The sequence below is a fragment of the Pollachius pollachius genome (assembly GCF_949987615.1).
Source record: "Pollachius pollachius genome assembly, chromosome: 1".
NCBI lineage: Eukaryota > Metazoa > Chordata > Actinopteri > Gadiformes > Gadidae > Pollachius > Pollachius pollachius.
The window spans coordinates 46,268,056-46,284,792 of NC_136934.1; the positions used below are offsets into that span (position 1 = coordinate 46,268,056).

General features: G+C 46.5%; 1 protein-coding gene across 2 annotated transcripts; it reads left to right on the plus strand.

The window, feature by feature from the left end:
• The first annotated feature begins 74 nt into the window (after positions 1–74).
• LOC307090992 (tumor necrosis factor receptor superfamily member 11B-like) lies at positions 75–16,558 on the plus strand. 2 transcript variants are annotated; one of them, XM_079757813.1, is made up of 6 exons: positions 75–210; positions 8,112–8,339; positions 9,220–9,364; positions 11,296–11,511; positions 13,903–14,130; positions 14,654–16,558. In XM_079757813.1, exons 1-6 carry the CDS (start codon positions 118–120, stop codon positions 15,046–15,048), a joined length of 1,305 nt encoding a protein of 434 aa, XP_079613939.1. In that variant the 5' UTR covers positions 75–117; the 3' UTR covers positions 15,049–16,558. The 2 variants fall into 2 exon arrangements, with proteins under 2 accessions (XP_079613939.1, XP_079613940.1); XM_079757814.1 differs by having other exon boundaries at positions 13,906–14,130.
• Positions 16,559–16,737: the final 179 nt, after the last annotated feature.

Sequence of the window (16,737 nt, forward strand, 5' to 3'; positions counted from 1 at the left end):
GGTGGGGGAAGAGAACGAGAGAGCGCGCGCGCGAAAGAGGGGAGTATGGGAAGTGGCGTCTAGGTGGGTGGGCACACACTCTCTCCAAGTGTCGCTCCTCTATAAGTAGGGGATCTCATGGAGAAGAGCCCATCACACCGCGGTCCACTATACGGAAGAGAGATGTGCTCTCGGATAGCTCAATCAAACCCAGCCATGAAAATTATCCTGGTGAGTAAACTGATTATGTGTGTCCCTCTCGATGGCTTAGCTCGCGTGTTTATTGAGCTTAAGCTACATTGTTTGCGAAGGGATTTTATGGACATTTTGATGAATGCCACATGGGATGGATGACTCGGAGAAGTGGATTCTGTGTTTCTGGCGCCTCCACCGGGAATGCGCGCTCGGTGTGAGCGCACACGTCAGGTATTTGGCACGTTCTGCATCGGGGAAAAGGTTATCAGTCTCTGAGCATTAAACAAATAGCCCTACACCTCAGGGATGATTTACATAGGCTACTGTTCCTATTACATTAGCCCACATTATAATAATCAGAGTTTTGGTTTCATCGCCTTATTGTGATTATTTTTAACGGAGACTGTTGTATCTTATCTGGTTAACGTAGTCAATGACAACCAGTGTTGGCATTTTGTTTCCTTTGATTTGAACTTTTACGCACTGCGCGGCTGAGTGCATTGTTGAAGCATCACTTCCCTGGCCGTGTTTTGCATGGGGTGCTACGGAACGTTTGGAGTATTTTGCATCCCGGTGACATCTCAATATGTGTATCAGAGCTGAACACATCATCCCCTGTAGTGTTTAAAACAGTATACCGATGTTGTAATGTGTGCACAGTGTGTGTGTGTGTGTGTGTGTGTGTGTGTGTGTGTGTGTGTGTGTGTGTGTGTGTGTGTGTGTCTGTGCGTGCGTGCGTGCGTGCATGCGTGTGTGTGTGTGTGAGTGAGCGCGCGATCCGAGTGCGTTCGTGCTTGAATGTGTGTATGAGTGCGGAGCATTATTGCCATCCCTCCACCCACAACTTCTCCACCTGTCGAGCCGCTACACCACGTCTCTGTCACGTCTCTGTGTCTGCATCAGTGCCGGTCCAAGCTTTTATTGGGCCCTGAATAGAATTTGATTGTAGAGCCCCCCAACCTCTCGGTGGAACCTATACTATTGATTATTGTCCATGCTTGAACATTCATGCACCTACTGTTAATCTAACACTCATGATCAATGTTACAGTTGTAGCTGTGTTGCTTACATTCCATGTTGTGTGATCATCGTTGTTTATTCTATACCTCCTCTTCTATACACGCACACTTTCACGCTAAGTGTAGCTCCCGGCTAACTGACTGTGCTTGTGCTGTCGAAGTTTAGATGTATAATTAATGATTACCTTTGACTTAATATAATATATCAAGAATGTTTGAAGTGTCCCCTTTGGGGACACTTCATGCATTCTTTGGGGCCCTCTGGTGGCCAGGGGGGCCCTAAGCTTTGGGCTTAGTTGGCTTCTGCCTCGGGCCGGCCCTGCTCTGTATATTTATTTGTCGTTGACGTGTCTCTTTGTCCGACTTGGTGGCAGTTGCCAGCAGACGTGTTGACTTCCCCAAATCATACTGCATGCTCTCACGCGTGCAGGGATGAATATAAGATGTGTGTTGTGTGTGTGTGTGTGTGTGTGTGTGTGTGTGTGTGTGTGTGTGTGTGTGTGTGTGTGTGTGTGTGTGTGTGTGTGTGTGTGTGTGTGATGGGGGGCGGGGCGGGGGGGGGGGGGGGGGGGGGGGTAATCTACAATCTAGAGTGGCAACTTTAAATAAAATAAAGATGTTCACCGACATCTATTTGGTTAAGTAGATGGCTCCAAAATCCTCTCTATGGTACTTTAAGCTTTTTATCCAGCCTCAATATAAATTGATAAATAGAGATGCGGACAGACAGACAGGCAGAGAGACAGAAAGACAGTCAGACAGGCTGTCACACAGGCAGACAAAAAGATAGAATACGACTGATTGGGTCGGTAGAGGTGTGTGTGAGTGGGCTACAATGGACAGGTAGAGGAATTACCGTACTTCCTCTTCCTTCAACAGTTACACTGATAAGTGATAAGACTGTTTTGTTTGTGTGGGCGTGCGCATGACAGGAGCTTGTGCGTAATTAACTCAGTGACCCACCACGCGTGAGTGTGTGTGTGTGTGTGTGTGTGTGTGTGTGTGTGTGTGTGTGTGTTTGTGTGTTCACACATGTCAGCATGTGCTTGTCTGTGTGCTAGCGTGTTGATGTGTGTGTGTTAGACATTTGGATGTATGTATGTGTGTGTGTGTGTGTGTGTGTGTGTGTGTGTGTGTGTGTGTGTCTGTGTCTGTGTGCATGTCTTTGTTTGAGCATGTCGGTGTTCGTCTCTTAGTAGTCTCTTGTGTTTGCGTCTGTTTGAGTGTTAGTTTGTGTGAGTGCATGGCGTGATAGCATGGTTATGTGTGTTTTTTCTTGTCTTAAACCAATGGTTTTGCTCTCAGCATTAGATGGAAGGTGCAGTAGCAGTACAGTATAGTACCTGAATAGTGTGTGCCAGTGTTTCCAATTCGCTCTTCTCCATCAGCGTTGCGCAGGTGTGTGAGGTTTGCTATGGGGATGCGTTCGTGCACGGTGCTGATGTTCACGTGCACGGTGCTGATGTTCACGTGCACAGTGCTGATGTCCAGGGGTGCACAGAGGTGTTAGTGTGATCAGTGATTCCAGTAGGTCCCTGGTTAATTTCAACCGTTGCTTCTGTTTTACACCATATAATATGTGGGCTACTTTCTATTACTAAGTCGTTTGTTGTTTCACTTTTTCTCTTTATTTCTTCCTACATATAGTCGTATACTTAGCCATTCATGAGCTAATGCCATCTACCGTATCATCCTGTGTTTAATTCATTTAAACTTTGCACATTGTGCAAACCTGATCATGTAACACTAATGGTTCTACATGGACATTTACGGTGTGTGTTTAAGGTCACGCAAACACCACAAAGGGCTGATAGAAAAAACACACAAAGGGCTGTGTTCAAATCTCTGCTGCCCTAAGGAGAGTGATAAATCATGGTGTCAGCCTAAATTGATTCTACATTCATGTTGAATATATATATTGAATATTGAATTTATATTGAGTATTCCTTTGTGGGTTAGAAGTAAATAAAGAAAACCTTTTTATGATGTATAACATAAACATGTGAAGATGCATTTCAGTCATAATTATATTCCCCACAGGCGCGTTATAAGCGTGTGTGTGTGTGTGTGTGTGTGTGTGTGTGTGTGTGTGTGTGTGTGTGTGCGTGTGCGTGTGTGTGTCAGTTCTGCAACGATACTTCCGTATGTGCCTTCCATTTTTACCTGTTTCTGTCACACACACACACACACACACACACACACACACACACACACACACACACACACACACACACCACACACACACATACACACACGCACACACACGCACGACTGGGATGTGGAAACTCCCCTCGACCACCTGGGTCTGCTAACTGGAGCCATGTGCCCTGGTGGCTGCTGGGTAGCGGCTCCGGCGACGGCAGTGGTTAGCTCTCATTGGGCAATGGGTCCGAGGGTGACCCCCTCACTGCTGAGGGATTGGTCCTCTCGGATCGCTGCAACGCCATCTGGCTCACGAAGCACCGTGCAGCGAGTAGAGAGAAACATGTGAACGCACTAATGTGGATTGGCACTTTTTTAAGATGTTTATGTCTTGGTATGAGTTCAGCAGCTTGCTTTAGTTGTGCAAATGTCACATGCGTGTTGTTGAAAGGCGTCCCATGTTTAAAACCTTTTGAAGGGATTTTAGTACTATTTATATATATATATATAAGTATCTGGCTGTATATCTATCTATCTATCTATCTATCTATCTATCTATCTATCTATCTATCTATCTATCTATCTCTCTCTCTCTCTCTCTCTCTCTCTCTCTCTCTCTCTCTCTCTCTCTCTCTCTCTCTCTCTCTCTCTCTCTATATATATATATATATATATACATATCAACATATCCAAATATTCTTCTCTCTCTCTCTCTGTCTCTATGTCTCTCTCTATCTTTCTGTCTATTTCTCTCTCTGTCTTTACCTGTCTATCAATCTATCTACATATCTATCTCTCTCCCCACTCTCTGTCCCTATGTCCCTTTCTATCGACATATCTATCTATCGGCCTCTCTCTCTCTGTCTCTATTTGTCTCTCTAGCTACATATCAATCTGTCTTTCTCCCTCTGCCTCTATCTGTCCGTCTCTCTCTCTCTGGTTCTCTCTAATGTGGTCCATGTAGGATATGGATCTAAGCGAGTCTCTCTGTGATGATGCTGGCAGTATAATTTAGTCTGTCAGTGGACCCAGGGTGCTGTGTAATTTGGGTTTCCAGTGGTTGTTTGTGATGTCGTCAGATGGTAACTTGTGAAAGGGAGGTGAAGAGTTCAATCTCTCTTTCTCTCTCTCTCTCGCTCTCTCTCTCGCTCTCACTCTCTCTCTCCCTCTCTCGCTCCCTCTTTTTCACTCGCACTCTCGCTTTGCTTATGAAAAAACGTATATATTCTATAGTAGAATATTGTTCTATAGTACTACGGTTTTATGGTACTACCGTGCTGCGGTATTTCCCGACAGACGCAGGTGTTTTGCATGCACCCGCAGTTGAATGTGCTTTTCCATATGTGCACAAATACACACACTCCTATTTATATACAAATCACACCCACACACACAAACACACACACATCATTGTGATCTTTTCACTTTGAATACATTTAGCTATCAGTTGGCCAACTCTACAGCACTAAGTCCACATCCCCCGTGTGCAAACATCTAGTTCCAGCACTCGCTTATCACCTCCTCGTTAGGGCCTCACTCCCTCGTTAGGGCCTCACTCCCTCGTTAGGGCCTCACTCCTGCGTGGGGGCCCCTCTCCTTCGTTAGGGCCCTTCTCCCTCCCCGGGCCTCACTCCCTCCCCGACCCTCACTCCCTCCTGAGGGCCCCACTCCCTCCTGAGGGGCCTTCTCCCCCCCTGGTGGCCCCCCACTGTGCCAACGGAGGGCCCCCAGTACACTGCATCCTAACCGTTGATCTAAACCTCCATTCTCAATGAAAACACACACACCCCACAGAGAGCGCTGCTACGGTCAGCCCAGCCTGGACCCCGTTCTCGCCTCCCCCCACCTCCCTCTCCTTCCCTCACTTGTCCAACACTCAGTGACACTTCAACAGCAGGCGTAGGCAGCCAGTTCTTCAGATTTGTGTCAACGGGCGGCCATCTAGGCCTGGAGGCCGGCTGCGAGGCCACCCAGGGTACGAACCAGGGCAATTTGTTAAACCGGCCGCCCAACCCCTGATAAAGGGCCCCCCCCCCAGGGGGCCGGCCACCGCACAGTGCTGCCGGGAAAACCGGCCGCACGTTGCTACGCTAGGCTACGCTATGGTACTCTCACTAGCCGCGCTGTTTGAAGCTTGGGTTTCTATTCTGGGGGCTTTCAATGCTATTTGATCTATTTTTATTCTTTTTTTTCCATTTTTTCTTCTTCTTTGGTTTCGTCTCTCCTGCTCCTCAGAAGCCCTGTTTGTGTTCCTCTGGTACATGAGGATGATAGGAGGATTGAACAGGACGCGTGTGTAAACACAGAGACACACACTGAGCACACACAAACACACACACATAGGCACTCATGCATACGCACACACACACACACACACACACACACATCCGCATACACATGGACACGCATACAAACATATGCACAAATGCACAAAAGAACACACATACACCACACACCCAAACACACAAGCACACGTAGCATTTGAAGATTGATTTCAATATTATTGGTATACATTGTGTAGTGCCGATTGGGAAAATCCACACCTGTTCATACTTTGTCTCTATTTATCCATCTCTCGGATTACCATTCTGTCCACACGCACACACAGATAGAGAGACGGGTTTCATAGAGACCCATATGTAAACATGCTTTGTATTGTGTAGGGCTTTTATATCAAAGCTGCAGACCCACACAAACACACACACACACACTCACATATAATGACCAAACTCATGAATAACATTTGAATTAGCCTTGTCTATTGGTCTCGGTCTGTTTTCACACACTGTGGCGTGGTAATCAGATGGGCCCTGTTTGGCAGGTGAGCAAGATGAGCAAACACACATGCTGCTAATTAAGAGAGAGAGAGAGAGAGAGAGAGAGAGAGAGAGAGAGAGAGAGAGAGAGAGAGAGAGAATATGTATATATGTATGTGTGTGTGTGTGTGTGTGTGTGTGTGTGTGTGTGTGTGTGTGTGTGTGTGTGTGTGTGTGTGTGTGTGTGTGTGTGTGTGTGTGTGTGTGTGCGTGCGTGCGTGTGTGTGCGTGCGTGTTTGGAGTGTTTTGTAGTGTGGTGGCAAATGGGGAAAGCCCAGTAACCTCCAACAAGTATTGCATAGGAACAGTAGCCAGGAGGGAAAAACCACAGGACCAATGTAGAAAAATAAACTCACACTTACACACAGGCATGCATGCTCACACACATGCACATTGCACACACACAGGCGCACATGCATGCACATACGTTCATTTGACAGACACACACACATACAGATTCATACTCATTTTAACATACATTTGATGCACACACACACGCAAACGTACAGACATACACACATCATACACACCCACACACACGCACACACACACATAAACACGCACACACATACACAAACACATACGCACACATGCATACACACACACACACACGCACACACGCATACACACACACACACGCACACACAGACACACACACACACACAAACACACACACACTTACGCGCTTACACACTCACACACATACAAACACACACACAGGCAGACCGAGGCCTATTGTACTGCTCCAGTTAGTGATGCTGCGTGTCCCTGCCAACGGGAAAGTCCACAGTGTGTGCACGGCGGAGCCACTCCAGAGTCCCGTCACGACATCTGGCGTGCACGTGAACGCAGCCAGCTGCCTGGCTGCGTGTCAAGGGGACAGAGAGGAGGAGAGCGGCGGAGAAAGTGACTTAAATCGTATCCAACAGCTCAGACTCGGTCGTCCAATGAGCAGCCATTGTCTTTGTTTGTTGTCGTTAAACGCTGTGCGGAGCTCCGACGGAGCCTGATTACAGACGCCGGCCAGGTCTGTCTGCCCGCTCTCTCCGTGCTGCAGGATGTTGATGTCTAGGTGGGAGGACGGGAGCGCGAGGGAGGAGGGGTTGTGTCGGGTGCTGGTGAGCTGGTGAGCCAAACCGTCATCATCATCATCATCATCATCATCATCATCGTCATCGTCATGTAGGAATTTAGAGTTGGGGTCGATAATACAGTTACAGAATATAAATAAAAACCAACACGCATGTGAAGGCTGACAAACACCTTTGGTTTTAGTTTAGGGTCTCTCTCTTCTTTTGATTTTGTTTGCTTTGCTCAGTTTGCACTCCATGGTGTCTGTGGCGTATTTTGCTTTGCTTGGCTATACTTTTAGCTACTTTAACCATGGATTAGATTAACTCCTGTCCTCCCTTCCTATATACAAGCTAATATGAACTCACTTAAAGGTTATTTCATCGAGAGAGTCAGAATGCCAGGAATGTCAAGAGCTAAATCCTATCTTAGGTCCCCCACTGCGTACAACAAGTTCAACAATACAATATGGACCCGAATGAACCATACATGCAGTCAGCGGCAAGGATAAGATGTTTTACTCACACTCGCACACACGCACACACACACACAAACACACTTACATAGACACTGATGCTAGGTATGCACACTTGAGACCAACAAGACGCTGCTCCTGAGCCTTTTTGGCGAAAATAATGCCGCAATTTTGGGGAAGGGGTCACCTCCGCTGCCTATGGCGATGACCTGCTTCAAAGTTGAAATAATTTAAACCTTTGGCGCCGTGTATGACCTCACAAGCTAGCCCAAAGCTCTGTAGCACAGTCCAAGACGCCACAATGCTGCCTAAAGCCGCGGCTGACCTTGTGTCGCGTCTAAAACACGCGACACACCGCAGGACCCGACCTGGCTCCCCCGACGCGTCTCACGTGTCCCCTCACTACTCCTGTAGGTCTTCACCGCCTCGCTCACCTGGGCGTTCCAGCTGCAAGCCGAGCCCCCCAAGTACCAGCACCGGGACCCTGTGACCTCTGAGCTGTTGCTGTGCGACCAGTGCCCCCCCGGCACAGCTGTGAAGCAGCACTGTACCCCGGACGGCCCCACGCTGTGCCAGCCCTGCCCAGAGAGGCACTACGCAGAGCACTGGCACTGGAGGGACACCTGCCAGCACTGCACTTCGGTGCGTATGCCGCTGGTTCTTTTGTGTGGTACATGCGGTTGTTTTTGCGTGTTTTTGTGTGTATGTGTAAGTGGGTGTGTGATCCCTGACGTAATGCAAGATCTAAACCGTCCACTGAAACACCCATCTGCGTGTGTGTGTGTGTGTGTGTGTGTGTGTGTGTGTGTGTGTGTGTGTGTGTGTGTGTGTGTGTATCTGTGTGTTGTTTATTGTTGAGTTAGCGATGGTGACCTTATGATGTTTGAATATTTTAGTCCAGTTCAGTCACTATAAACTAGCCACACATATAATGTAATAAGTAAAGTGGCGATGTGAAGACTTTATACCGATATAGCGTCCTCCTCCTAATATAATGCAGGATGTGTTTTCTCCAACAAACACGGTGGAAAATGTATATAAAAATTACACAAACTATTAATTTGGTTTCTAAGATGTAGAGCGTAGCCCATGGGGTTCTCAACTGGACTCAACTGGATTCAGGCAGTAATAAAATAACTGGCTTTAAGTTGAAGATGAGTTTAACAAATTTCCAAAAATAGATTTCAACAAAAAGAAATCCTCAGTGTCAAAAAGTGATAAAGATACATTGAATACGACATCACCACTGGGAATAATTTATGTTAAACTTCAGACCTCATCTGGGATTTATTTGTGTGGAAGCGTGTTTGCACAAACATGGCTTTGATTAAGAGAATGAGCTCTTTGGTTTTGATTCATCACAGCTGTAAAATCATCAGTAAAGTCTCTCTGTTAATCACTAAGTGACGGACATTGTGTTCGACGGCCGAGCCCACTGCAGCTATGTCACTATTTTGTTCGCTCTTGGCGATGACTTCTAATATTAAGTATTTATTTGGTGTTTGTATGCGTGCGTGTGCAGGTGTGTAAGGAGAGGCAGCTGGTGAAACAGCAGTGTAACAGCACTCACGACCAGCTCTGTGAGTGTGCTCCAGGGTTCCACCTAGAGGTGGAGTTCTGCATCATCCACAACACCTGTCCCGTTGGTCACGGAGTGGCGGCACCCGGTAGGTTCATGCAATGATACAAATAACACTGGGGTAGTTGTTGTGTGTTCGTGTGTGAGTGAGCCGTTTAAAATATCGAGTTTAAAAGTTGAACAGTCTGCCGAGGGATCACAAGGCAGTGATTCAATTCCTCATTACACCTCTTCCTCATTGAAATGTCAAACGCAAATCAGGGCTTCCAATAATATCTAATAATAGCTTGTTATTTTCATGACTTGGCTTTCAAAAAATCCCCAATGTATAATATTTAAATAAATCTGTATAAACATCATCCTTTTCCGTTCGGATGTCAGTGATGATTGGTCGCCTCAGTTGACACTCTCCCACACTTTCCACACACTGGGCAACGTGACCTTTTTTTCCATCTTGAATAAACCTACCAGTGACTAACAGAACCAGTGACAGTTATGTTTGTTTCACACTCACATGTGAACTCACTCACCCCAAGCAATTTCTATTTTACCTCCATAGAGCTTGGCATTATATTCACATGTACATTTAGGGTACAAGGCAGACGATTATATACAAAGCAACTTACAATAAGTACATTTGTCAGAAGAAGAGAAAAAATATATCTCTGTGGGTACAATAAGGATGTTCATGGAACCAAGTGCCAAGCACTAACAATCACTAGGTTAACCCATTCCCCTCATACAACAAAGACAGCTAGGATAAGATGTTATTCAATGCTAAGTACAATTTTTAAGTGCCAGGAAGTACTACATACAATAAGTGCGTTCATTAAACGCTAGGACGTACAACATACAATTAGTGCGTTCATTAAGCGCCAGGACGAACAACACACAATAAGTGTGTGAGAAGGTGTGGTTAGAGTCGCCAGAGCTGCGTTAAGCACCTTGTTTGTGTGGTTTTTGGGTCCATGCCTTCAGAAGAGCGGTTTCGTGCCAGCCAACATCTTCCATTCATTCATATGGGGGAGAGACCTAGGGTCTGTCTATGTGGGGCCACTTAGGACTATTTTTAAGGGGTTTCCCCCGGTTGCAGGAGCGCTGGCCTTTGTTATGCAAAGCCTAGCGCTGTGGCTTTGGGATATTTCAGCCACATTTTGAGCCTGGAAAGGCCTCGCTTTGGTCCGCACCACAATACACATATTTGACTCGCTGCAATGGGCTCTCAATGGGGCTATTTGTTTGCGACTCTTTGTCTCGTAACTCTCCTCTCAAACAAGGCAACACGCAAACCGCGTACGCACGCAAGAGGAGAGGGCACACAAATTCAGACACATGTGCGATCACACACGGGCACACATACACACACACACACACACACACAAACACACACACACTCACATACCCAATCTGACATTGTGTACATGCGTGTATATCAGTGGATCTGGAACAACTTTACAGATGGGACGCATAAAATGAGGAAGCATGCTTTAATTCGCCCTAAAGCCCTGATCTGATAAGCAAACCTGATTGTATCAGTGCTGTGGTTCCTGGGAGCTGCAGAGAGCAGCCTCCAACAGAGGAGATCAAAAGCATCAGGGATAGGCCGGAATAGGATCAAATGGAAACCAGGAAACCAAAAGGTCAAATCAGATAACTGCTGCCACCACACCATCTCTGTACTGCCCCTAGCCTGCAGATTCAGAGTGAAGATGTGCTGGTTCCATAACCAGCTTCAGCGCACGCTATTTGTTTTTATGAGCTTCTTGCTTTGCTTTGCAAAAAGTGACCCTTGGGAGGCAAATTCACTGAGAACGATTTACTAGGCGTTTCTGGAGGGACACAACTTTTCCGAGAGATATGTCCTTGATGTGAGTCTGCCAAAGAAATTTAACAAAAATCTTGCACACTTCACCCTCTCAATGGTCTTGAACACATGGGTGATGAATGAATTGAAACGGATGACATGTAAATATGTGATACAAACAAATAAAATGTAAATATGTGATTCATTTTTTCCAGGAACGCCGGAGAGCGACACTGTGTGCGAGCGCTGTCCACAGGGCAGCTTCTCCAGCGTGGCGTCCCCCACAGAGGCGTGCCGGCCCCACAGGAACTGCAGCGCCCTGGGCCTGAAGCTGCTGAGGGCTGGGACCCCCTCCAGCAACACGCTCTGCAGCCGGCCAGGCAAGAACCTGGCGCCGGAGTGCTCCCTGCCCCACATACAGTGCAACACAGGTAACATAGTCCCCCCCGTTGAGCTGAGCATTGATAATACGGTTGAAGATTTGAATTTGTTGCAATGTGCCATGAGCTGAAAAGAGAGACAGGGTGAGAAGATATAATCATGGACTTTTCACTGCAAAACACAAAGAGACATGAACATTCAGGGCGCTAAGCAGACGCCTTTTAAATTTTTATATTAAGTACATTTGTCAGAAGAAAGAGAAACAACAATATTTCGCTGTCGGTATGGTACAGATGTTCATAGAAACAAGTGCCAAGCACTTACAATTGCTTGGTTAACCCATTCCCCGTATACAACAAAGAGACGGATCGAATGATGGATAAGAAACTTCTGAGAAACAACTTTCCATTCCAACACTGAGTGTTCTGATGCGTATCGATATTTCCCTGGTTTGGCCGGCCTGCCGTGTTTCTTTAGTTAATGGCCGTCAAACCCAGCATGGAGTTTGTACTTCTGAGAGGCCAGGGTAGTTTTGGGACACAGTCAACCACTTTGCAACCACTGTGGAGTGTGCTGACATCCACATGCTCATATACAAACACACACACATGCCATTATGTGATTTCCTAGTAAACCAAACCTCAACTATTAACTCATCCCACAATTCCGAATGTTGATACTGGAACATGTCCAGCACTATCGTTATTTTTCCTATCCCCCGGGATTGGGAATCTCCTTGGTTAAAATTCTTGTTCAGATTCCATTCTTTTTTTTTTATAACATTCCTTCCTCTCACATTTCCAAATGAAAACGCAGCAGGGAGAACCGACCAGAGAGATGAACAAAGAGGGATGTTTACGGTACTAATGTCATAACGGCCCCCCCTGATTGACCAACCAAACATCTCCAACCCCCTTCCCACCCATAATGAAGATGAATGATCCCAGAGGAGAGTGACTCTCAGTCCTTGGAGGCCCGGGAACGAGGCCTGGCTCTTTGTTGCTCTGCCATGGAAGGCCGATGCGGACAGTCACTGTAAGCACGAGGAACCTCAAGCATGATGCACTATTCCTGTTCCCCTGTAAAAAACCACAGCTCAACAGAACGAAAAAAAAATAAATCCATTCACAAATCGCATCGCAGCGTTCCATCGGACCGCAGATCGTCTCCAGGAAACACTGAGACCGTTTAGCAGCTCGGCTTGTTATGGGTTAGGGCTCAAAGAAAAAACAGAGCCATTCGTCAAATTGGAAGCAGTCGAGGGGGGAACCCCGGGATTGATTCTGGGAAGGCGCCGGAACGCTGGTCGGTTCCAGACCTGGGCCAGCCAAGCTTTCATCACGCATCAGGAACTAAAACGAGGCCAGAGCCTCCTTTAAAACGTTTTGACAAATGATCGGTGGGTCTGCTAACTGAAATCCTTTCTGTACTTTGTCTGTCGTTGCTTCGACCTCAGGGCTTCCTGTCAGGTTGCTAATGGAGCCGCGGCATAATAGGGGTCAGTTACCCTAGGGTTGGACTTGGATTCAATATCTTTTCGATATTTGGCAGACAAATGTAGCTTTTTATTTGGATAGTACATTATTGGATCACTACAATGAGCCCATATAATTCCCCAAACATACCTCAAGAGCCCTCTGTCTCTCATCACTCACTCTCTCACTCAGGGGCCGCCAGACTTGTTCATGCCGTCACCCCTCTGTGGAGCCACTTTTTGCTCCACAGAGTATTTTCAAATATTATTTTTACATTGTCATTACAAAAGAATTTGACAATAAACATTTCTGTGTGTTTATTGTTCATCAATATTTTCCATCTCTGTGTCTTTAAAACAAATGATGAAATGACCAAAAAAGACAGTATGTTTATTTGTTCAGAACAAATATTGTAAGTGGCCATCCCCCAGCCAACATTTATGGGCCCTGAACCTCTGCTATGACCCCTGCGCGATCACGTTCAACTGAGAATCCATCGAGCCAGGTGCAGCCATGTCACCGACGGCACTGGCTGCTACACTCCTCTTAGGTGGCTTTTGCTGGGCTCCTCTCAACACAGATAAGGATACACGAGGCTGGTGCTCCGTGTTGCCATGCAGGATATCGGTGAGTGTGTGGGGTGATGGCTGGTTGCAGATTGATTGCTCAATGTGCAACAGGTGTGCGGCCTCACCCAACGCCAGAGTCCAATCAGTCTGCCTCGGGGCAGGTTAGGTGGCTGAGGCTCTTCCAAAATTTCTGCTCTTTTGGATGAACCACAGTGGTGTGGACCAACCACCTGCCAAGTATTTGAATCTGCTTATCCAATCAGTTCCCAAGGACGACTTCCCAGATGGTTCTGTGAACCGGTTGTCTGGCTCAGCTTATCAACCTGACTCCTACCTATCTCACGGATCTTGACAGGTCTCTCCCTCTCTCTCTCTCTCTCTCTCACTCTCTCTTCAGCAGACATGACGCTTTGCGAGGAGACCATCTTCCAGTCGCTGGCGTCGCTGCAGCTGTCGGCTGTACCCGTGGAGCGGCTGATGGAGAGTCTGCCGGGCCGACGGGTCGACCGTAAGGGGCTGGAGCGGCTGAGGAAGGCCTGCGACCACCAGCAGCAGATCCTCCAGCTGCTTCGCCTGTGGAGGGAGAGAAACCGCGACCAGGACAAGCTGTACGGCATCATACAAGGTCGGCCATTGTGGAGTGGAGCGGAGGGGTTGTTGACATGTTGGCTAGGAAGGCAACGACGTTGGAAACGAGTAGACCTAGAAAACAATGAGAAATTACTAAAAATAAAACACTTAAAGGCAGTTGAATCACCACAGTTTAACTTTTATTTTATCTATTTTATAAAAGTAATGTGACCCAATTCCTTACATTAAGGCTCATCACTTACTGGCCTCTGTTTTAACATCCGAACTAAACATTAACAAAAAAAAGGATCCTTCCTTCAAGACGTCTTGCCACTCCATCAGCACCAGCACATTGTCGTATGATGATGCTGAGCAATCACATCACACCAATTACATCAGACTGGTTAGGGCTGGCATGTCCTTTTATGTTTACCCGCAAATGATAGCGCCCCCCTGTGGCCATAGTGGTGCCAAACGTTTGGATCAATCACCAACAACCAGCACTCTGTGTTGTGTACGTGTGTTCACACCCGCGTCAGAGCCAGCCTGACTCCCTGTCCCTCTGTCCCTCTCCCCAGGCGTGAACCTCTGTGAGCGGAAGGTGTCTCGCTGCGGCGGCCTGAAGAACGTCAGCCTTGACCACCTCAGGCTGCTCTCCGACAGCCTGCCGGGGGCCCGGGTGTCTGCGGAGGCCGTGACGGCGGTGACGGCCTCCTGCCCCCCGGCGCAGCACGTCCTACAGCTGCTGCACCTGTGGAAGAGGGCCAACCCGGGCCAGGACCTGGCCAAGGCCCTGAACCACAGCCAGAGGGCCCTGCGGGGCACGGGGGCCCCTCGGGCCCTGCTGCGCGCCGTCAAGAAGGTGGGCCGCGTGCTGGGCACCACCACCGTGCACAAGATCTACGAGAAGATGTTCGCCGGCGTGCCCAAGGACGACTCGTGCTTCAAGACGCACAAGCCGCTCAATGAGTAGGAGGAGAGTGTAGGGTGGGATGGAAGGAAGAGTAGATAACTATTTAGGAGAAGATGATACACTAACGCCCCCATTATGGTTGTTTCGGAACCAACGGCGCACACACACTTTGACCTAGTCGGGTGAGCCGTACCTACATATGTGTACGGCGACGCACACACAAACACACACAGGTAAAAAACGCAAACACTAAGACACACGTTTGCTCGTTGACAGTAGGCGGCTCAATAAGAGTAAAATAATCCACAGACTTGTTTTTATAAACAGAGTTATAAACAGGGAGATGCTTCACTACGTTGAAGGTGGGATTTGTCTAAAACCTAGCCAAGGAGGTGAGGATGAAAGGGTGGGGATTTGAACTCCTTTTGTTGTGAGTAGGAATCGATTGAACTCTAACAGGAAATGAACTTTAATGAGCCAACCCCTACCAAAATGCACAGGCAACGCCTGAAGCCGCCATTTTCCAGCGATACCGGGGACTCGTGTTGAGCGAATTCGTCATTTTACATCGATTTGTATCAGACGGGTAAGGGGCTGGCCTGTCCTTTTATGTTTGCCCGTGAATTATAGCGCCCCCCTGTGGCCGTAGTAGTGTTTTTGGTTACCTGCTTCCATGGGGGTAGGCCTAATATATTTGTGCCAAATATGAAAAAGTTTTAACCAATCAGGGGCTGAGCTTTTGCCGTTACCATTTCAGAATAATTATGATAAGAATCCCTACAAAAACAAAAGGGATTCTCAGTTTCCCTTTGTGAATACCTAGTAATGAGTGACTATTTAAGATGTACATATTGCGCTATTTTATGGTTGAAGGTCAGACAAATATTGTGCGGTTTTCTCACCCTTTGAGAGGAAGGATTTGGTTTCACAATGAAATGTTTTTGTTTTGTTTTAGCCATTCTTTTTGGATTGATAAGTTTGTACTGGACTGCTGACAAGCTCATCAAAAGGATTTTCTGTTTTTGAAAGTAATGTCAGTTTTAAATGAATGTACAAAGGAGTGCAATGTTTTTCTATTTAAAAAAAATGATAATTTTACTTTATTGAATTTGTCGAATCTGTTCTTTTATAAGGATTGAAAATACTGGATTTAAATGCTGAAAGTTCATAAAGTTATATTTGTGTTTATATTTTGTTGTATTCCTTTTCCATAACTTGACTGTTTGCTTTTCTAAGCTTTTGTACCTTTGTGAATATTCAGATGGTCATATTAAAACACATTGTCAGTAAATGATCAGAGTTCAATGCTTACCCTTTGAGCATCTACATCCGCCTATACACACACCATCAAAGTAAACAGCACATTAAAATGCCTATTTGACCTCTATTCGTGTGAATGGCATCAGGTTGCAATAATAAACAGACCTAGACTCATCAAACAAGGGAAACCTTTTCTGCCATGGATATTAGTCCATAATATGAACCCATTCTTAACACATGACCTGATGTATAATTAGTAATTATTAAAAATATATACAGCCAATACAGTTGTAGGCTGGCCATCGAAAAAAGAACGTAACCATTTCAGGCGATCAACCGATATTGGTTCTGAATGTATCTTGTAAGGAAAATATGTGGTCAATGTCTCCATCGTGTGTCAGAACACCTATTGCAGAGCAGCTATTAAAAAAAAAGCAATAAAAACAATTACAAATAAGTGTATTTATTTGTTTTAATATCCTTAGTTAT